The following is a 22777-nucleotide window of genomic DNA, read 5'->3' on the forward strand; positions in this document are numbered from 1 at the left end:
ACTATTAACTCTCAGAGGAAGCTAAAAATGCCCATCATCAAATACTTTTTTTTTTTCTAAACAGCCTGAGAATCTTCTCTCCTCACTTTTACATTCACTGAAGAGTCACTAGGGGAGGTGGCAGGATGTCAGCAGCATGTACTTAGATGCCTGAGTCCCCAAGCACTTTGGATGTTGTTTGTATTAAGGACAAATTAAGCTGAAAGTTGTAGTCTGGGGGGCTTTTGGAAAAGAAAAGCCTTTAAGCAATTAATGATTTGTTCAAGTTGTGCCTGTGTAGAGAGTATAACCAGGCAACTTGTGCAACAATTTATAGTAACTGGGGTAAATGAACCATAGTTAGAAGTAGAATTTATCAACTACTTGCTAAACCGGTAATTAGCTAGAGACATAAAGCCTCAAACTAGAGGTGTTCATAGCACAACAGAGCCAGAATTATTTTGTTGTCATTTACAGCTTAGATTAACTGACTCCCTCAGTCCTCCCCTTGGGAACTGAGGCATGTTTTTTTTTAAAAATATTTAACAATCAAAAAAGAGTGGAAATGAGACAAACTAAATCAGGAGGTGAGATCAGGAAAAAAAGTTTGAGACCTTTGAGGAGAAACCTTTAGAGTTTCTGTGGCCTTAAATTTGGGAGTTATTAGGAACAAATAATTTGAGGCTTTTTTTACATGCGTGTCTTCTGTGTTTAAATGGATGCCATTAATTTGAAGATCTGTGACCATTGTTATACTATCTAAACATACTGTTGAAAATGGAATCATTTGAAAATGTGAGAAATCTGTTGTTTTTCCATTCCCATTCAACTGTTTGTCACCATGTGAGCACACTGTTTACTCAAAAAATTTGAACTATTTGGGGTTACTCACTGTCGGAGGAAGACCAAGTTCAGAAGCACTGGGTATCCCTCAGCACAGAGGAAATCTAAAAATGGGAAAAATATCAAAGCACAGCCCAGAAGCATCATGATAATGGTACCTTTAGAGTTATTTTATCTATAACATTTGATAAATTGATCAGTGTGTCACTGAAAACAAAAAGCAAAAAATATTTCTTATAGTTGGACTGTCAATCGCTTCCTATGTGGTCTAGCTTACCATGAAGTAAGGCAGAGAAAGAGAGAGAGGAAGGCAAGATGAAATACTGACCACCGTGTCTCTTAATCTTCAGTCTGGCTCCATGACTTTTATTTGAAGGAAAGCTAGATTTAAATTTAGTTTTTTATTGGGACGATTTTCTGAATATTTGTGACAGAGTGTGTGTGTGTGTGTGTGACAGTGTGTGTCTGTGTGTGTGGAAACTGTCTATGACGTTGGTCGTGCAGTTTTGAGTACAGACAGGGAAGCTGAATCTTTATCAGAAACACCATGGACGCTGAGAAGGAATTCCATCACTATTCTCCACGTAGACTGGCATGCAACATCACCATTAGACAACCTAATTGCTAAGATTATCGTAGAACCATTGACTAGCACCAGACTTAGTTTTAAAGCTCAGCTTTGTGATGGATGGCCGTGAACACGTCAGTTAATCCCTCTGAGTTTACATTTCAAATCTTGTGTATCAGAGACAACAATATCTAAATCAGAGGGTTGTGAACTGGCACATAGGGAGAAACGGAACAAATTTTAGTGTATAATTCAAATTTCCTTACTAGTATATAAATTAGAAACAAAGTATATAATAATTATACACTATTGGCAAAATACAGGAAAGCATAAAATTAAATTTATCCATAATCCAACTCTTAGAAATAATTTGTGAACAATTTGGAAGCCTCACTATATATATATGTATAGATAGACAGATAGATGAATACATAGATAGATACACAGGTAAATATAGGTATAAAATTGTTTGTACTTATCTTGTATCTATTCTTGTCAGCTATGCTTTTTACATTTGTTTGTTTTGACATCTGGTTCCCATATCTAGGACTATTATTTAGCCTTTACGCTTTATAGACCTCTGTGCTTTACACGCTTTTGCGCTCCTGTGTTCACAGGCCTGGTTTTGTCAGTAATGTTCTTAGTTTCCCTTGGCTCCCTTCACAGCTTCTATCAGTGCCCGAGTCCCTTCCTCAAACATTAATCTTGCCACCAGTCAGCTGCCCAAGATCAAGTCAAATGTCTAGGGCACACACCAGGGCTCTAAGGCAGCTCAACCAGACGGAGGCAAGGTGTTTGCTGATTCTCATCCGGATGAGTTTCCAGTTTCCAGGTAAACTGACTGCTGGAAAATTTATTTCAAATTTTTAATTTGAATTTTTCAATTTATTGGTCTGTATTCCTTCTAATTTTAAGAATTCATGGGTTTCACTATTTTCCTCCGTATCACTGTTTACTGAAATTGTTTATGTATGAATCACTTCCAACCCTCAGATTTATGTCTCTTCCCATCCCACTGCTGGGTTCATGTTTCCCCAAATTATTCTGGACTGGAGTCGTTGGGGTGGAGTCGGGAGAGTGACATCTTGCCACCCTACAGGGTGGCTTCCGTGCAGGACGGGGGGTCCAGCCAAACACCGTAGTGAGGTTCAATTTCTGAATTTAATATGTTGTGGGCATAAAGTAGAGGCTAGGGGAGGATTCCCCGCTGGCTTCCTATCTCGATCTAGTTGTAGTTTCAGGGGTCCTGGCTTGAGCAGTCGTTGATCATTTCTTACCTGAGCCAATGTTTACTTGAAGGCCTGATTCCTCCTAGAGGCCTCAAATTTGTTCACCTAATGTTTGCTAATTTCCAAAGCTCCTACGGCTTTGCCTTTTTTTTTTTTTTCTTCCTCTTTAGTGTTTTGCTAATATTTTAAAGAGAAGGCTAATCAGGCAGAGCCTTGGGCAACTAAGTTAGCTTTTGAAACCAAGAAGTCAGCGTCCTAACCCCACCACAATGTATGTAAGGCTGTTTCCGCCTCCTCCCCCTAGGCTTGGTGGCCCTACAGAACAGCAAGTTACCATCCCTGAGTGACAACACAGTGCACACTGTGAGCGATTCACAAGTATTAAATCTTATGGAGTCAGCTATCAGCCTTCTCTTCCCTTAGATAAACAATATTATTTTGATTATTTTATTTCCTTGGAAAGAATAGGTTTTAATTTACAAAGGAAGCCAACTGATCTATTCTTGATATATGAACGCTCATTTTCCCTCATTCTGCAATTTCTTAGACCCTGAAAAAAACAAGATACCTAGGGTCTCTGTTGTTTTATGTTCTTAATATGTAAAAGACATTGTCACAGAGGAAACGACAAGACAGCTTGTTCATTAGCAGACACAGCATGTAGATGGAAACAATGGGACAGAAACAAGGCCCTAATTATACCCATGAATTCCTCTTCTTCCTTAGAAAGAGTAAGAAGACCCCGTTTTCCCCTCAGTAACCATGTCCTTCAGGGCCTGCACTAAGAACATATTTTTCCATGTGTCTGTGAGTCAGTATGTGAGCCTGATCACTGTTGCCCAATAAACACAACATGAATTCCCACTAGAAGTCAACTAATGGGCACTTCAAGTGCAATTTTCTGTGCGTGCTAAACGAGTAAGTTGGAAACTTCGCTGTTCTGAAGCTCCTTTGGTGAGCAGAGGATTATTACAGAGGATTTTGGACAAGTCTTTGCTTAGATTATAGTCCCATAAAAGAAAAATGATGCTATAATACTGCCCCTCCATAGGATTCTTTTTATATTTTGGGATGCAGGATTTCTTTGGCATCCATGTGAATTATAGTTCATTATCTCTGTAACTGGTACCCCCACCCCGGTCTAGAAATGAAACTTGGTACTTATTTCAATAATTGTGCAAATTTTTAAAAACATATATGGCATATTGTATGCATTTTCATAGCAGTTTATACAACAATGCAGATGGAAAGGAAACAAATAAACTGTGCCTTTATCAAAAACTATGTATCCTTCATTTCAACCAAGACTGTCTTTGTCCACAAAAAGTACAGGAAATGAATATGGAATAATGAAGACTTAATATTTGTGCACTGCTGGAGTGCCTCTGGGTGATTATATTTTTAACAGAAGTTAATGGCCAAGTAATAGAAATAATGAGCTGAAGTGAAAATCTAATATAAGTTTGATGAGCAGAACATTCTGAATGAAAGTATAAATACGAGAGGAGAAAATCCCCTTGGACTGTTTCATGTGTTAGTACTCCTGGAGCATATTCGTTTTAGTATGAAATTGGGCATGATTGATAAAGTAAGTTAAGTGGATATATGCTGGTGATCTTTAAAAGCACTGGGGTAAAACCTGGAAAATCCTTAAAAGAAAAATAAAAAATAAATATAGTTTAAACATCTTGAAAAGTCTTCTTCTCTATTTCCATTCCCATGCTCCTGGATTGGAAGAATCAATATTGTTACAACGGTCACACTGCCCAAGGCAATCTACAGATTTAATGCAATCCCTATCAAATTACCCAGCACATATTTCACAGAACTAGAACAAATCATAAAATTTATATGGAACCATCAAAGACCTAGAATTGCCACAGCATTACTGAAAAAAAGGAAACAGGCTGGAGGAATAACTCTCCCAGACGTCAGACAATACTATAGAGCTACAGTCGTCAAGACAGCATGGTATTGGTACAAAAACAGACATACGGACAAATGGAACAGAATAGAAAGCCCAGAAATGAACCTACAAACTTTTGGTCAACTAATCTTCGACAAAGGAGGCAAGAATATACAATGGAATAAAGACAGTCTCTTCAGCAAATGGTGTTGGGAAAACTGGACAGCAGCATGTAACTCCCTGTGTATATCACCTCTGCGTATATTCACACGGCCTGTATTACTGATCATGGAACAACCAGCCATTCAGCCTGCTAGTACAGAAACTATCCCAGCAATACTGAACGAGGAGTGGGTTAGTTTGGTGAGAGTGGCCACACTAAGAACAGATGCCAAGAAGTGGAGGTTTGGGGTCTGATGGACTGAGAATGTCAATTTCAGGACACAGATAAACAAATGTATCACATGGAAGGCCTAGAAGACTCCTTTAATCCCAGACAATAACTTAATTCAGGTACCTTTCCGTTAATTACTGGAGAAAGAATAAGGCAGTGTTAAAGTTTCTGGAACTACTGATAACAAAAACTGATGCCAGTGTTCAAAGATTCCGAGGTTCAAATGATACCATCATCATGGCCACCACCACGACCATCGACAGCAGGAGCACAGCCTCGTCAGCACGGTAACACTCACTGGTCACTTACTAAATACCATCCACCAGCCAATGTACTTTACACACAAACTTTCATTTATTTCTCACAACCCAACGAGGTTATTCTTTTAGATGCCCATTTTATAAGTAAGGAAATTAAGTAACGTGTTGAAACCTCAGAGCCTTCCTGTTTTACACACTGGATTCTATCGTTACTCACAATGTTATAGTGCTCTGTAAAGGATAAGTGCTACAGACTTAGAAGCAGCCATCATCGTTATCAGTAATAATATGATTTACTCTTTAAGCAGCCATGCATATCGATCATTTTCTGATATAAACAACTCATTCTGTAATATAAGCAACAGATGACTACAAACAATTCACAAACGCTAATATAATCCATTTTCTTATATACTTTACATGTATCATTTAGGGTCAAATGAATGAAATACTTTGTAATATACGAGCGGCAACTTATCTGTTAATCGTATTTCTTCTGGAAGTCATATTATGTTCTAGTTATTCTTTACTGAGTTTTAAACTTTAGGATAATGATTTATGTATTTCTTTAGCAAAACAGGTAAGTATAAAAAAGCTGTGTTTTGAAGAATTCCTCCCCCCACCTCAAAAAAATGAAATTGAATTTTGGAGGATTCCACCAAAGTCTGGCAGAAAAGGGTAAATTAATGAATTGTTTGGCACTCTAGTGATAAAACAAATGATTGAATCTTAACCTCTGGTTGTTACTGCATTCACAGTTTAGAGTTAAATTGCAGTTAGGACTACATTCCAATTTACCTTTTTGAGTTTCTGACATATTTTCACATGATTAGGTGACATTTTTTCCCCTGCAATTAAAATCTTTTATTACATTTTTATGCTAATGCTCTGGACACAATTTTATGCTTTGAAACTGGTTATGTTTTCACATTTAAATGTTTCCTTATAGAACATTATTACTTTAACATCTTTTCCCCAATGTAATACTAGTCTTTACTTGCCCACATAGGAAACTGTCATTTGCAGTTTCAGTCTTTAATTTGGAGGGTACCCCAAATGACTGTGAAAATCTTGAATGAAGGATAAGACTAATTCATTTAAAATTATTTCCAGTTTTAGGTTGGATGAGTGGGGAACATATTTGATGCAGATCACATGACTGGTGAATATGCTTATACTACAAAAAAATAAACCATGATTAGATACTGTAGCCCCAATGTGAAATATACTTGACCCAAATTTCCAAAGCCTTAACAGTTTTTTTAACACCTCTCTTTCCACTTAAATTTGTATTTACAGCTCTTACAAATGGTTGAGGTGCTTTGTAACAGAGACAAGTGATCTAAAATATGCGTAAGAAAATAAGCTGTCATATATAACTGAAATACTATTTTAAAGAATATGTAATATATACATTGGAAATGTTAAGTTCCAAGTTTCCACTCATATTTTTTAAATGTACAGTTTTCCAAATATCTATGTGTCTTATACTACTTGGTAGAATTCTTTCTATTGTTATTTTAAATACTAGCCTCTATTTTAAGATTTAAATATTTATATTTTTATCTCCAACTAGATTGTATTCTTCATGAAATATAGGGCTGTCCAATATAGTAATAAATCGTATATCACTAAAAATAATATTTTGCAAGAGTGCCTGTCAATTATTAAGAGTAAAAATGCACTATATTTTGAGTCCTCATTATTAAATTAAATCACTTTAGAGACCTAAACATATATAGTTCAGGGTAACAAAATGCTAGGTAACTGTGTCCAAGTCTTGCTTTTACTTAATAAATAAAACACCTTTTGGCCTTCTTCCTAAATAGCACTTTGACCAGAAGCATTGACATCTTGAAAAATTGAGTGATTTGGGTTTGAAGCCATTGTATTTGTCTCACTAACCCAAGGGGTTAGCAGTGAAGAGAAAGGGGAACAAGAAAAATGGAAAATTCACAAATTATACTTTTCAACTTCTAGAAAAGAAAAAAGTTTATTATGCTTACATTAGTTGTAACAGAAAACTCATCATCCTGTTCCTCAATCAATACTTCTTTTGCCACACTTTTTAAACTCAATGGGATGTCTATGAATAGTTGATGAGAAACAATCTATGATGAAATGAAATAAATAAGAAAGAGCACACATGCCATCCGCAGGCACAAAACCAAGTAATGCCTTTCACAGGGAATGGCCTGCACTAGTATGGCATGTGTACTTTGATGAAATGAAAATTTTAATACATTTGGAAAAAATGATAACCAAACAGTGTAAATTAAATATTGTTAACTAGTATACAACAAATTAATTTTCTTCTGCTTTAATTAAAGTTTTGTGTCAGGTTTTTTTTTTTATATTTGTGATAAACAATCCAAAAAAATTCAGTTGAACCATACGCAATTCAACCACATGCAATACTGATCTCACAGTGTGTGATCTGCTCCCTAACCCTACCCTCCCTAAGGAAGAGAAATTTTTATCAAAATAAGATTCTATTATGACCCATGTCAATCCTAGGTGACCACTTTTTCCAGGCAGCATAGATCCTCTGGCCTGAATGGAATCCAATTATTTCATAAATTATTTTATGAGAGGTAGGCAAATGAAATCAGTAGTTCTCAGACTTGAATGAGAAAAAACATATATACCTATATTCTATAGAAATTTTTTAAATATTTCAAAATGTTCCAAAATTACTTAAAGAATTATTCAAATAAACTCCTAATGTTGATTTAATTTATTTTAGTTATGTGATTACTGAGATCTGAACAAACATAAAAAAGTATAAACCCCTCATCTTTATAGACCAAATGAAAAACAAAACTCTAGAACATCTGCAGTATTATTTGAACATAATGGAGGATAATATTTTTTCAAAGTTAAATCACCATTTGCAGCACCATATGGTAATGAAAGGTAAAGTATGGGACTTCCAAATTTGGCAGATACAGACTGTCATGCAATTATTTGATTATCTCATCATTTTCTGCCATTTATGCTCTGTGATATCCTTTGGCTTTACATACCAAAGACAAATCTTTACATGTTGAATAGTCCTCTGCACACTTGCCTGGGGCAGTTTAAATAATTCTGTAATATTTTGCATCAGTATGACTGAAAACAGAAAAGGCGAACTTGGGCACAAATTTCCCTTGTGTATTCTGTCATAAAGTGATTATCCAGAAGACCCAGAATATGTTTATATTATTTTTAATATTAACATTGAAATGAGAACCCAACCTCTAAAAATTATCGTAGGTAACCTGTGGATCCTCAAAATCTGCAGACCCAAAATGAAAACCCAAAATAACTAACTTAATAAAAGTGTTTGTTTTCTTCATAACCTGGTGAAATTCCCAATTGGTGCTGAAATACCACAGAAGCAAAGAAGTCTGGCTATATTAGACACAACTTTTTTTTCCTCTTTTAGTCACTTGATCCTTTTTTAAATCACTATGTAGAGAAAACCGTAGTTTAATCAGTTCATGAAATATGTCTCACAATTACGGCAAGACCCTTTCTTGTATACTTTGTGTGTTTCACCTGCAACTTCAAAACAGTCTGATGTTAAGAGTTTGAACTATGAAACAGACTTCTAACCTTTTATTCTCTCTGACGGTTTTGTCCCCCTTCTTCCAAGAGACGGTTGGTTTTGGAGAGCCCTGGGGTTTGCACTCTATGATGACTTCTTGGCCTTTGGTAACAATTATTGTTCTCTTCAGTTGATTCAGTGCAAAAGTGGGAGCTGAAGCTACGAGAAAGAAAATGTTAGCTCTACCAGAAGCAATGACAATAATCTCTAACGGATGATTCATCAAGATTTTGCAACTTTATCTTTTGGACACATTTCTAACAAAATCACAGGATAATCTGCATATATAAATGGCACTAACTTACAATTTATTAATTCATAGATATCTTTGGCTGTTCTTTCTCTTAGCAGGTGATGGTTCCATACAATTGTGGGGCCCACAGACAAAGGTTATTTCAAAGAATGACACGCTTTCATTATGATTATTAACTTTAATTATGAAAGATTAATGAGCTCCTTGGGCAAAAGGTGAAGGGGTTGAACACAGAAGTCTATTTTGAGCTTCCTTTGGAAAAACAGAGGTTACCTGTGGAGAAGTCAATCCTGTGTCATCCATTTTCTAACTAATGCATATTTTATTTTAACATTATACAAAATTAAATGTAGTTTTCAAAGAAAAAGACATTTTTAAGAAACTGAATTATTTAAATTTCAATTAAAATTTTATTTCATTGTTCACAGTTATTCACTAGGCCTGATCATTCATTAACGTTAATATTGTTTTTACTAGATTTTTATTAAGACACTTAATTAAAACTTCCAGGGTAATTCCAGTGGGTGGCTGTAATTGAGAATGCTGGGCCTTTAAGCACATGACTCAGAGACCAAAACAAATAAAAAAAAAAAGATACTTTTGACTCTAAAACAGAACCTAGAAGATATGTACACAGTGTACTGTACCTGAGACATTTACTTACACCAATTCAACAATTTCATGAATATTTCATAGTGTTTTATGTCCATCATATAGCAGTGTAATGCATGGCACAACATTACACGGTATATGTGCAACATAAAACAGTATGTATGCTACTGAGTGGGTTAAAAAATTGAAAGAAAAGTGAAGGAATTTACAGGAAGACTGCAGGGAACGTTTTTGGTTGCCTCGTAAAAGGTAATTTTGGAAATATGTTTAGTGAATGAGAAAAAGACACATTTGAGAGTGTTTCTGGGTAAACCATTAACTAGGTGAAGGCTGAATCAGCTTTTAAAATCAGAAATGTTGGAGTGTGAGCTGAGAATAAAGTACATTAATATTTGATCAGTTAGGATGTGAGAGATTGAAACATGGACTCCTGTATCTATTTTGGATGGATTTGTTGCAATGTGAAGAAATTTCAAATGCAAACATTCATAATTCAACAAGTTGATTTATGGTGTATGATATATAGCTGATATGTGAATGGTGAATCTCCAGATTCCTAAAATCTTGGGTGCCTCTGTTAGTATTATCCTTTGGGTAAGTGGAAAGTACAAAGCACACTTAGGCTCCTGCCTACTTTTCAGAGCTGGTGTGTTAAGATCTTTTAAGTCTTTCTTGTATTATAATCACCCCAGAGCCAACGGTTAGAAAATCCTCAGAGTGGAAAAAAGTAAAATCCATTCCAGTGACCTAAATATGCGCAATCTGGGTAGCCTATTGCCTGTATTGAACTTTTCTGTAGTAAATAGTGAAGTGGTGCTGGAGTCTGGCACGTTTTCTCACCAGGGTTGTAACCCTAGAAGGCTGCTGGGCCTGGCCTCAGGAGGGCTTTTATCAACCTGTAAGGATAACAGTTGATGCCCCTTTATGAGAGGGTGCTTTCCTTGGAAGTCTTGCCTTGCAGGAGCCACGCACCAATGGCAGGTAGGAGGGGCTTGGGAAAATGTTAAGCATTGCTATGAGAGCAGGAAGAAACCTACATTCTGATCACTCACCCCTAAAGGCATTCTTCCTTGAAAACTAACATACATTTCTTATATTCTTTTTAATGCCATAGAAAAGACATACTGTGTAAACCTGTTAATATTAAAACTAAAGTTAAAGAAAATTTCATAAAAAAGTTATGGGACAATGTACAGAATGTAAACTTTTCTCTTAAACCTTAGAAAATACATATCAGCAAGACGTAATATTTCCTTTCAAGCTAAAAAATTGGTTTTTACAATCACATCATAAACCTTCCGTATAGTAAGAATTAGAGCATGAAAAGAAGCAACACTTTTTTCCTATTTATTTGCTTAAAAATTGCATACCTAGAATCTTCAGCTCAGCGCTGGCGTAAATGGCTCCATATTTATTTTCAGCCAAACACTGATACATTCCAGCATCTGACTGATTCACATTATGGATCATCAATACTCCATTGACCATCTCCACCCTACTCTGTAATGGAATAAAAAATACAGATATAGAAAATGAACAAATCATACAGATTTTGCAGTTACTCTCTCCTAGACTCAGACAAAAAAAAAAAGGCCTTCAATTAATGCAGTTGAATATGATTTGACAACTTAGCAACACAAATTTTCTGTTGATTATCCATGTCTCATGAAAATATGACTATTTCTTGGTCATAAAAGGAATTACAACTGTATTTTTCCTGTAGTTATTCTTATGAGTTTTACTTTTGGTTATGTTTGTAAATTGAGCTGCTTCTGTTGGGTTGACTAGTTAAGCGTTTGAACTACAATCAGTACATTTGAATGTTTTTATTTGAATTAGTAAAGGAGAAGCAAGAGTTCAAATGGTAGGAAAGGACGGAGACTGTAGACAAATGAGATCAAGGTTATAACAAGAATCCTCTTACTATATTGATCTGGTCAGAAGTTTGCCTTTTCCAAGTTCCCAACACAGTAACAGAAATAAAGAACTGGCCAGCAACTGAAGTCTGTATAAAATTATTGGTCAGAAAATATAAACTTCATTGTCAGGTGAAATAATACAGAAGGCAGAATACTGAGAGTACATAAATGAGGTAAACTGAGGCCTAGAGCACATTTTAAAAACAAATATTCAGTTTAAAATATTGTTAAACAACCAGGTATCTTATCTACTTAATGACAAGCAAATCATTCTTTTAATTTTAGTGAGCAGTGCTTGGATCTATCAACAGAGATGCCAAGTAACTTGACATCATTTTTAAAGTAAACCCACTCACTTAGCAGACTATTCTCTGCCAGTAGAATTCACTTTCCTTGGATGGTGGGAGTAGAACACATAACCAGCCCAGTCCCTTCTCAAGGTTTACCTGGGAGCCTAGGAGAAGTAAGAGAAGGAGGCAACGAACCAATGTCTCAGGATTCCCACTCTCTCCCTCTCAATTTTCGTTAACAGCTCTATTCTTCTTTTTATCTGTGTCTGTCTTTTTGTGCAGTTGTGTTTTGTTTTGGCCTGACTGGTTTTAGAATGAGGGAATGTTGATGCTGTGGGGCTGATCTGATCCAATCTCTTCATTTTACAAAAGAGCAAACCAAGGCCCAAAGAGAAAAATGAGGGACAAGAGGTCTTTGATAATGGTGGGACCTGGGCAGAAACTGTGTTTGGAATTTCAACTTTATACACTTTCCCTCCATTTTGTCCAAGAATAGTGAACTATTCCCTCTCTGCCGTCCTTCCTGGAAAGGTCACAACAAGGGAAAGAGCTGAAATTATAACAACTATTCTGTTAGTCATCGGTAATTGATTTATTTTCAAGTCCAGTAAACATTAAGTTGTTTTAAAAATATGCGATAGATTTACTAAAAAGGAATTTAAGTCTATGTGTAGCAGGATGTCATGGAAGGAACCTGCCCGGGACATGGTAGCCTACGATTCTCTTCCAGTTTCATCTTTTACTAGATATGTGATCTTAGGAAAATCACTTTACTTCTTGGAGATAATTTCATCATCTGCAAAGGGACAGCAGTAAGCTATGGGACACCTAAAAGTCTGCTAGAAATGGCAATGAGTCTGTGATAATCAGTGACATTTTCCTATGAACTTATAGGATCGAATAAAATTTAAAGAAACAATGTATTACTCAAAAAAGTAATGAGATAATTAAAATAAAAGGAAAATTCTGCTTATATATCTGTTACTTTTCTCATTTCAAATATATTACAAGGGATAAGGAAGAAATGGCCTTCAATAAGACCAAAGGAAGACAGCTTGTCCTGTGTGAAGTCCTGCTGAAATTACACCAGAACAGGTTAACGGTTACCAACAGCACCTGGAGCAAGAAGGGTACTCCGTTCTTCAGCCAGCGGTAGGTGGGTCTGGGTTTTCCAGTAGCCTTACATTCCCATCGGAGAGGGCTCCCGCTGTCTAACTGAGTATCGTTCAGTTTTTCTACCCAGTGTGGGTATGCTGTAAGAGTTTAAGCATTAAAGAAGGGGGATTTCATTTCTCAAACACTTCACCAACTTCAAACTTCATACGGAATATTCACAAATTCATATGCATTAAATTTTTTAATCTATTCATGTAACTATAGGTATTTGGAAGAAACAGCATTGCACTACGCACATAACTCTATTTCCTGTGTAAAAATATATATAACGATGACATTTTGACAATTTAAAACACTTTCTAGTGAAGTTATATCTTGTTGATTTACCCACTGTATAGTTAGTGGCTAGATTTCCTCATGGAGAGACGAGAACTTGTTTAGTGAGAAGGTTTAGATGCACTGCTTCTTCTAAGCATTGAGACAGCATTAGCACAGGCTGAAGTCATACAGCATGTCTGTCCGTTACTGAAAAACTGCTCTACTTTTTCTTTCTTAATAGAGCCTGAATAGCTTTGGAAACATAAATTGTAAATTCAAATTTCATTTGAGGTAAAATTGTTTTAAACTTAGTAGCATTCTAGTATATATGTGTGTGTGTGTGTGTATATATATATGTATATAAAAGCTTTCAAAATTACAACATAGAAAAATTTCTTTATCACAAAAGAGATAATATAATTGTATAAAATCTAGAAGATACAGTTAAAGTGTCTTTTCTCCATTGGCAGATTTTAAAGTTTTTACCTCTTAATCACCCTCACCTATTTCTTTCATCTTTCCATCCCTCTCTTCTGGCAATCACCTGTTTGTTCTCCATACCTGAGGTTCTGTTTCTGGTTTGTTATGTGTGTTCATTTCTTTTTTTTTTAATTCCACATATAAGTGAAATCATATCATACTTGTTTTTCTCTGACTTATTTCTCTTAGCATAATACTCTCTAGGTCCACCCATGTTGTCATAGATGGAAAGATTTCACTTTTTTTTGAAGCTGAGTACTATTCCTGTCTGTCTGTCTGTCTGTCTATCTATCTATCTACCACATCTTTATCCATTAATCTATAGATGGGCACTTAGGTTGCTTCCATATCTTGGCTATTGTAAATAATCCTGCGATAAACATAGGAGTATATATTTCATTTCAAATTACTGTTTTCATTTCTTTACATAAATACCCAGGAGTGGAATTGTTGAATCATATGGTAGTTCTATTTTTAATTTTCTGAGGAACCTCCGTACTATTTTCCATAGTGGCTGCACCAATTTATATTCCCAACAACAGTTCACGAGGGTCCCTTCCCATCTTCACCAATAATTATTTGTTGTTTGATAATAGCCATTCTAACAGATCTGAGGGGATGTCTCACTGTGGTTTTGATTTGCATTTCCCTGATGACTAGAGATGTTGAACATCTTTTTACAGACCTGTTGGCCGTATGCCTGTCTTCTTTGGCAAAACATATATTCAGGTCTTCTGACCATTTTTTAACTGTTTGTTTTGTTTTGTTTTGTTTTGTTTATGTTGAGCTGTATGAGTTCTTTGTATATTTTGGATTTTAACTCCTTACAGATTTATCATTTGCAAATATCTTCTATTCAGTAGGCAACCTTTTTGTTTTGTTGATAGTCCCCTTTGCTGGGCAAAGCCTTTTTAGTTTGACTTAGTCCCATTTTCTAATTTTCGCTTTTGTTTTGCTCGCCTGAGGAGACATATCCAAAAGAAATTGCTAAGCCTGATATCAAAGAGCACACTGCCTAAGCTTTCTTCTAGGCATCTTATGGTTTCAGGTCTTACATTTAGGTCTTTAATTCATTTTGAGATTATTTTTGTATATGGCATGAGAATGTAGTCCAGTTGGATTCTTTTGCATGTAGCTATCCAGTTTTCCCAATACCTTTTATTGAAAAGGCCATCTTTTCCTCATTGTATATTCTTGCCTCCTTTGTCACAGATTAATTGAACATATACACGTGGGGTTCACTTCTGGGGTGATTCCACTGATAGAGGTCTCTGTTTCTGTGCCAGTACCACACTGTTCTGATTACTGTAGCTTTGTAATACAGTTTGAAATCAAGGATCATGATACTGTCAGCTTGGTTCTTCTTTCTCAAGACTCTTTTGCTATTTGGCGTCTTCTGTATTTCCATACAAACTTAAGAATTATTTTTTTTAGTTCTGTGAAAAATGCCTTTGGTATTTTAATAGGGATTACATTAAATCCGTAGGTTGTCTTGGGAAGTAAGCGCATTTTAACATTATTAATTCTTTCAATCTATGAGCATGGTATATCTTTCCAACTGTTTTTGTTGTGTTCAATTTCTTTCATCAGTGTCATATTATTCAAAGTATGGGTCTTTTGCCTCCTTAGTTAGATTTATTCCTAAGTATTTTATTCTTTTTGATGCAGTTGTAAATGGGACTGTTTTCTTAATTTTTCTGTCTGATAGTTTGCTGTTAGTGTATAGAAATGCAAAGATTTCTGTATATTAATTTTGTGTCTTGAAACTACTGAATTCATTGATGAGTTTGAATAGTTTTGCAGTGGTGTCTTTAGAATTTTCTCTAAAATATATCCTATCATTTGCAAAGAGTTTTACTTCTTCTTTTCCAATCTGAATTCCTTTAATTCCTTTTTCTTGTCTGAGTAATGTGGCTAGGACTTCCAATACTATGTTGGATAAAAATGGCACGAGTGGGCATCCTTGTCCTGCTTCTGATCTTAGAGGAGATTCTTTTGGCTTTTCCCATTAAGTATGATGATAGCTGTGAGGTTGTCATATACGGCCTTTATCATGTTGAGGTATGTTCTTTGTTGAGTTTCCATCATAAATCGATCTTGAATTTTGTTTAAAGCTGTTTCTGCATCTATTGAAATTATCATATGATTCTTACTCTTCAGTGTTTAAGGTGGTATATCACATTGATCGATTTGTGAATGTTGAACTATCCTCACATTTCTGGGATAAGTCCCACCTGATCATGGTGTATGGTCCTTTTAATGTACTGTTGATATCAATTTGCCCATATTTTGTTGAGGATTTATGTTTCTATGTTTATCAGTGATGTTGGCCTGTAATCTCTGTGTGTGTGTGTGTGTGTGTGTGTGTGTGTGTGTGTGTGTGTGTGTGTGAGATATCTTTGGTTTTGGTCTCAGGGTGATGCTGACCTTGTAGAAGGCGTTTAGAAGTATTCTTTCCTCTGAAAATTTCTGAATCATTTGAAAATGACAGATGTTAACTTTCTTTAAATTTTTGGTAGATTTCACCTGTGAGGCCATCTGGTACTGGATTTTTTTTTTTGCTGGGAGATTCTTTTTTTTCCCAATTACTGATTCAATTTCATTACTGGTAATTGGTCTGTTCATATTTTCTGTTTCTTCCTGATTCATTCTTGGGAGATTGTACAGTTCCAGAAATTTATCCATTTCTTCTACATTGTCCATTTTATTGACATATAATTGTTGATAGTAATCTTCTATAATCTCTTGAATTTCTGTGGAGTTGGCTATAACTTCCCCTCTTTCTTTTCTGATTTTATTTATATGGACCCTCTCTCTCTTTTTCTTTATGAGTTGTCTAAATGTTGATCAATTTTGCTTGTCTTTGCAAAGTACTAGCTTAGTTTCATTGATCTTTTGTATATTTTTAGTCTCTATTTCATTTATTTCTGGCTTGTTTGCTGCCAGGCCGTGTGTCATAACAGTGGCTGCTGGCCTGCTTGTCATAACAGTGGCTGGCTGCATGGCTTGGTGGCCCAGGGCTGGCACTGACCCTTTGGTTGGTGGGGCTATGTACTGGGGTAGCTGGTTGTGTGGCCCTGGAGGTCCTGGGACTGGTGCCAGTCTGCTGATGGCAGGGGATAGGTCTGAGTCAGCTAACTGCCAGAGCGCTGGTAGGTGGGATAGCCTTTAAGGTACAAATTCTCTGGAATGCTTTCTTTGAATCATCCCAGTAGAATGCAGTAGAATCTGCTCCCATAAACTTTGCATATGCTTTTATCACAGTAGATAGCATGCTCTGTCCTACGTGGGGTTTATTTTTCATCTAATCTAGTGGACCAAGAGCTCCTTCAAATCTCTATTGCCACCATGTAGTGCAGTAATAGGCACTTAATAAACATTAGTTGAGTCAATGAGTGAATAAACAAAATGTGCATGGCATAGTCAATTTGGCTGGCATGCTGAATTCCTAAAGGAGTTGTTACAAGTAAGAAAAGAAAAACAGTTTGAATTAAGATATTAATATTTCAGAATACTCTTTAGAGTCCCTGTGAAGGACACTGACTTCTTCAGGAGAACTGATATTGAAACACAGTTACAGTTGCTGGTGGATTCAATCTGTTTAATTTCATATTGGAAGCATCTGTATTTGCTTGTATCAGTGCTCTGGGTTATCATTTTCCTCTGCTTTTTAGTGTCCTCATCTGGGAAATAAGAATACTATAACTTATCCTTTATAATGTACATTATAAAAGCAAATATGAAAAGTAGTAAATATGAAAAGTCCAATTTGTGATTCATAGAGGTAAAAATGAGATTATAGATTTTTGAAATAGATTTTCCCAATTCTTACACAAAACTTGGTTGTCTCTTTGGAATTTCTGGACACTATAAACATAGGCTGCAAAGGTCATTTATCATACAGATGCATTAATTTAGATTAGGGCAATAAAGTTTTTCTGTAAAGAATGAGATAGCAAATATTGAGGCTTTGCAAGTCAGCTGATCTCTTTCTCAACTACTTAATTCTCTTTTAACACTGCAAAGCTGACAGAGGCAATATGTATACAAAGGAATGTGGCTGTGTGTTCAAATACATTTCTATCTACAAAAAAGAAAAAAAAGGCAACTGGGTAGGATTTGGTTCAAGGGCAATAAATTGTGACTCCTGATTTAGGCCAAGAGCAAGAATAAGTTAATAAAGGTTACAAGATTTCTAAGTTATCAGACGATGGCTTTGGTGCTGGGAAAATACCTCATTTTTAAGGTTATTAATTCTCTGTGCTATACAAAGAACCTGATAATTCCCCATTCATTTTTAATTTGAATAATTTCTGTGTGTAGTGTAATTTTGCCTGATGCTTTACTATGCAAAAGAATCATGATTATAAATTATTACTTTTTTTTTTTGCACCTAACAAATAACAGTTAGTTCAAGTTAATTTGCAGTTTCAGTTTGATGCTTGGGACTAGAGCATCAAGCTTGGCTGAGAACACTTACTGTATACTTGTAATTGTCCACGAAAGGAATTTTTTCCACGTGTGTTTTCAGCTTTGCACTCATATATGCCTGCATCATCCAGCTGCACGTTGGGTATTTCCAGTACTGCCTGAGATTTACGCAGACGTGCCTTACCAGGAATATAACCATTAACCTTCATCCACGTGATTGTTGGAACTGGGCTACAACAAGGAGCAAAGATACCATTAATACACTTCCCACTATTAGGAACATAGATTCTGTTATCTGGTAATTTAAGCACTTAATAGGCTGAGTGCAATAAAGTGTAATCATAATTAAGGACCATGTGCTGGTTGATATACTTCTCTTTCCATGTGGATTGTCTGGCAAGCAGTTAGATTACAAGGAAGATAGTTTCCTTTTCTTTCATATTTCAGGAAAGCAATTCAGAGACTAAACTTATACATACATATGTTACATGGTTTTTTTTAACTTTGTAAAATTGTTTAAATGGCAAAAGTAATATATGCTTATTGTAAGGAATTGAACAAAAGAGTCATAAAATAAATGAATTAAGAACTCTTTTTGGCTCCACCCCTTCAAATATCTTCTTTCTGCCAAAAGCAATATAGTTTGCAAGTAATTTCCCACCCTGTCTCTATGATGCATTTATAAACACATATAATTAGTTATTTTATTAATAAAAGATCAGATCCAAGATCATCTCCTGACTTATTCTGGTCAATAGCTGCATGTTGTTCCATTGTATAGATATATCAGAATTTAATCAACCATCCCTATGGTTAGACATTCAGTGTAATCCCAGTTTATTTTCCTCCTTTTTTTTTTTTTTTTTTGCCACTAAGGAACAATATTGCTCTAAACAACTTTGTACATATATCATATCCTATTGCTTTTATTTCCACAGCCGGCATTCACAAAGTAGAATTGATAGATCAAAGGGCACACACATTTTTCATTTTAATAAGTATTGCCAGATTGTTTTTCAATAATACAGTAGCAGTTTCAACTCTGATCAGTAATACATGAGACTGTTTTCCCATATCCTGGCCCACCATGCTATGTGATCAATCTGTTTAATTTCTGTCAGTATTGAAAGGTAAAAAATGGCATATCATTAATATTTCTCTGAACTGTAAGAAAGTTGAACATCTTTTCATAATTACATTGGCAATTTGCATCTGCTTTTCTGTGAATTATTTGCTTGTGTTCTTTTTCAAGTTTTTCTTTCATTTTTCTATTTGCCTGCTGGCATTGTTTAATTTCTTACAGTTCTTTGTGTATGAAAGCCATTATGACTTTTACAGCAAAATTCTTCTTCAGTGTATTGCTAGTTTATGATGGCAACTGTGATTCAATTTTATAAACATTTTTGGGAGAAAAAAATCTGTAGTTTCTGAATTTTTGTTTGTAAAATTCTTTTGTAAATCGAAGTTATGTCCATATTTCCTTCACTGCTTCTGATAGCACTGGTTTTTAAAATAAGCATTTTGAATTTTTAACTATTTCTGTGTTTTAATTTATGAATTTGTTTTTTTATTTACTTATTCTTCTTTCTCGATTACTATATTTATAATTGTACTCAAACCTGTTTAGCTGGATGAGCAATACAATTATTGTTTATGGTTAATAATAAAAGTATAAGATCTTTTCCTCTGCTATAAGAGGTACCTACATGCCATATATTTTCATATGCAGAAATAGTGAATTATACAGTTTCTGCTTTTTGGAACTTATTAAATCAACCTTTTAGCTAAATATAGAATGAATTATTGTTAGTTTTATGTCCATTGGGAAAAAAGGTCTATTTTATTTTTGATAAAAGTTTTAAAGTTAGCTTTTAGATAGCTTTTGTTAATTGTGCAATTCAAATTTTATTTTAGTGTTTTTCAAAATCTTAAAGCAATTTAATTTTTGCTGAATCAAATCTGTGGATCATCTGTAACTAAAAAAGATAAAAAAACCCAGATAATGGAAAACTACCAAAAGCAAAGCTAGTCTACTTGAAGTAGGAATGAAAGGTTCTAGAATTTACCTGCTTATGCCTCCAAGCCACAATACATAGTAGAAAACTACTGTTCCATACCCTTTTCATTTTTGTCCTAATTGATCTGTCACACTGAAAGAGGTGTGTTAAATTTCCTATTACCGTCACTGCTAGTATCTTCTCATATTTAAAAAAAATATATATATTATATTTTGATTACATTTTCTCTGCAAATACATGTTCATGAAAATAATACAATTTTAGAGTTTTAATTATATTTATCAGACTAAAATGTTCCAGTTGTTAATTTAGTGGTAATTTTACTTTAAATAATCTTTTATCCTATTTTTGCTTATTTCTTTCTTTTTCTTGTATGAGTGCATGGTGTGTCACTTTGTTTTGATCTGATTTCTCTTAAACAGTTAGATTTCATTTTTGACTTGTCTTTCAATAACAGAAGTTGACTTTGGAATTTGTGGTTCCAATTGATAATAATTGTTCTTATTCAGCCACCTTTTTTAGTAAAAAAAATGCAAAATATACTTATTTAATATATTCATCACAAGGGCTTAACCACTTAATCTAAAAAGCAGAAATAAAACAAAAATGCGATGAGGCAACATACAGAGTCCTACACAGAAATCAAGGAAAGGACAGACCATCTAAGGAAAAAAATAAGATGACACAAGGAAAGATCTGGACAGCCCGGGTCAGGGCTCTTGTGGGGAGACCTGCTTTGAGCAGCTTTCTTGCAGGCGCTTCTTAAAGGCCATGTGGTTTTTCCAGAGCTCTGCCACATGTGTGTGGCTGTCGACGCTGGGTTCTCCAAGCAGGCTCTGGATGGAGAGCAGCGATTTTATGTTCATTTTCTCTACCAAATTGTTTGGGCTAGTCTGTGTTCTTTGAATTTTAATGTAAGTTTTAAAAGCAGCTTGCTAATTTAGGTTTCCGTGGATTTTGACTGGATTATGTTGAATTAATATTTGTACTGGGGGAGAACTGGCATCGGAATACTACTGAGTCTTGTACTCCATAAACATGGTATACCTCCTCAGTGATTCAGATAGTCTTTCATTTCTCTCTCTGCTATTTCTCTACCTTTTCTGCTCACTGAGATTGTTGTGATCTTCCTGAACTCCTACTCCCTAAGTCAGTTTGTGGTACATGCTTCCAGGCAGAAGGCAGGAATGAGGCACATTAGTTTTCTATTTATCAAAAAAAGTAAATAAACTACAACTAGCCTCAACAAAGGCTGAGGGAACAAAAGTTAGTCACAAAGGGCTATGTATGTTCTAATATGAATTTAGCTATACTTTTTTGTGTATATATATTTTATTGAAGTATATTCACCATAAGTTACTGCAGGATATTGAATATAGTTCCCTGTGCTATATAGTATAATCTTGTTGTTTATCTATTATATATATTAGTTAGGTTCTGCAAATCTTGAACTCCCAATTTATCCCTTCCCACCCCTTCCCCTTTGGTTACCATAAGTTTGTTTTCTATGTCTGTGAATCTGTTTCTGTTTTGTAAATAAGTTCGTTTTTTTTTAGATCCCACGTATAAGTAATATTATACGGTGTTTTTTTTTTTTTTTCTCTTCTGGCTTACTTCACTTAGAATGACAATCTCCAGGTCCATTCATGTTGCTGCAAATGGCATTAATTTATTATTTTTTATGGCCGAGTAGTATTCCATTACATAAATATACCACAGCTTCTTTATCCAGTCATCTGTCAATGGACATTTAGGTTGTTTCCATGTCTTGGCTATTGTAAATAGTGCTGCTATGAACATTGGGGTGCATGTATCTTTTTGAATGCAGGTTCCCTCTGGATATATGCCCAGCAGTGGGATTGCTGGATCATATGGTAAGTTCATTTTTAGTCTTTTGAGGAATCTCCATACTGTTTTCAATAACACCAAATTTAGTAATACTTTAAAATCAAGAAAAAATAAAGAACAATTTTTTAGACATATCCATGTGTCATAAGATAGTTTTGTTAGAGGAAATCACAAGGATGAAAAACAAATACTTCAGGTTGTTGGTTCTTCATGAGGAAAGGCAGGTGAGATTGGTGAAGACCACACAATGACTGCAAGGTTACTGATACTCTTGGCACTATTTTGGTCCTTAAGTTTGTTGCTCAGTTCTCAAGACTTCTTTTGTATTAATTATATATTAAAATGTATAGGCCAAAAGTGTTTGATGTTTTTATTTCTCACTCATGTATTTTCAGACATAATTGTCATCTTTTTCCAAATGTAAATTTTGATGGATAAATAAACCTTAAACACCCAATTTTCTTTTTATATTCATTTTATCATCATCAGGTTCTATAATCACTATTTGCTTATGTGATGGCATTTCTAGTACAGGTCTGTTTTAAAATAATAAATGTATATCTAAAATAATATATGTAGTCATTCATATTTTTCCCACTAACATATAGTAATATTGGTTTTCAATTCATTCTTGGAGGACAATTGATTTCTGACACTTTACATTAAGTTTCTTCATCCTTACATTTACTACTAACTAATTAATCTACACATAACGAGTCTA

At 34.9% G+C, this 22777-nt stretch overlaps 1 protein-coding gene across 1 annotated transcript in view; it reads right to left on the minus strand.

Annotated features, from left to right (window-relative positions):
- CNTN5 (contactin 5) overlaps positions 1-22777 on the minus strand; it is a 550779-nt gene that overhangs the window by 222149 nt on the left and 305853 nt on the right. The window contains 4 exon segments of the mRNA XM_032488283.1: positions 8780-8930; positions 11007-11136; positions 12962-13098; positions 18240-18421. Of these exon segments, the coding sequence (XP_032344174.1) occupies positions 8780-8930; positions 11007-11136; positions 12962-13098; positions 18240-18421 (600 nt within the window).

Source organism: Camelus ferus, chromosome 10, assembly GCF_009834535.1.
Source record: "Camelus ferus isolate YT-003-E chromosome 10, BCGSAC_Cfer_1.0, whole genome shotgun sequence".
Classification (NCBI taxonomy): Eukaryota; Metazoa; Chordata; class Mammalia; order Artiodactyla; family Camelidae; genus Camelus; species Camelus ferus.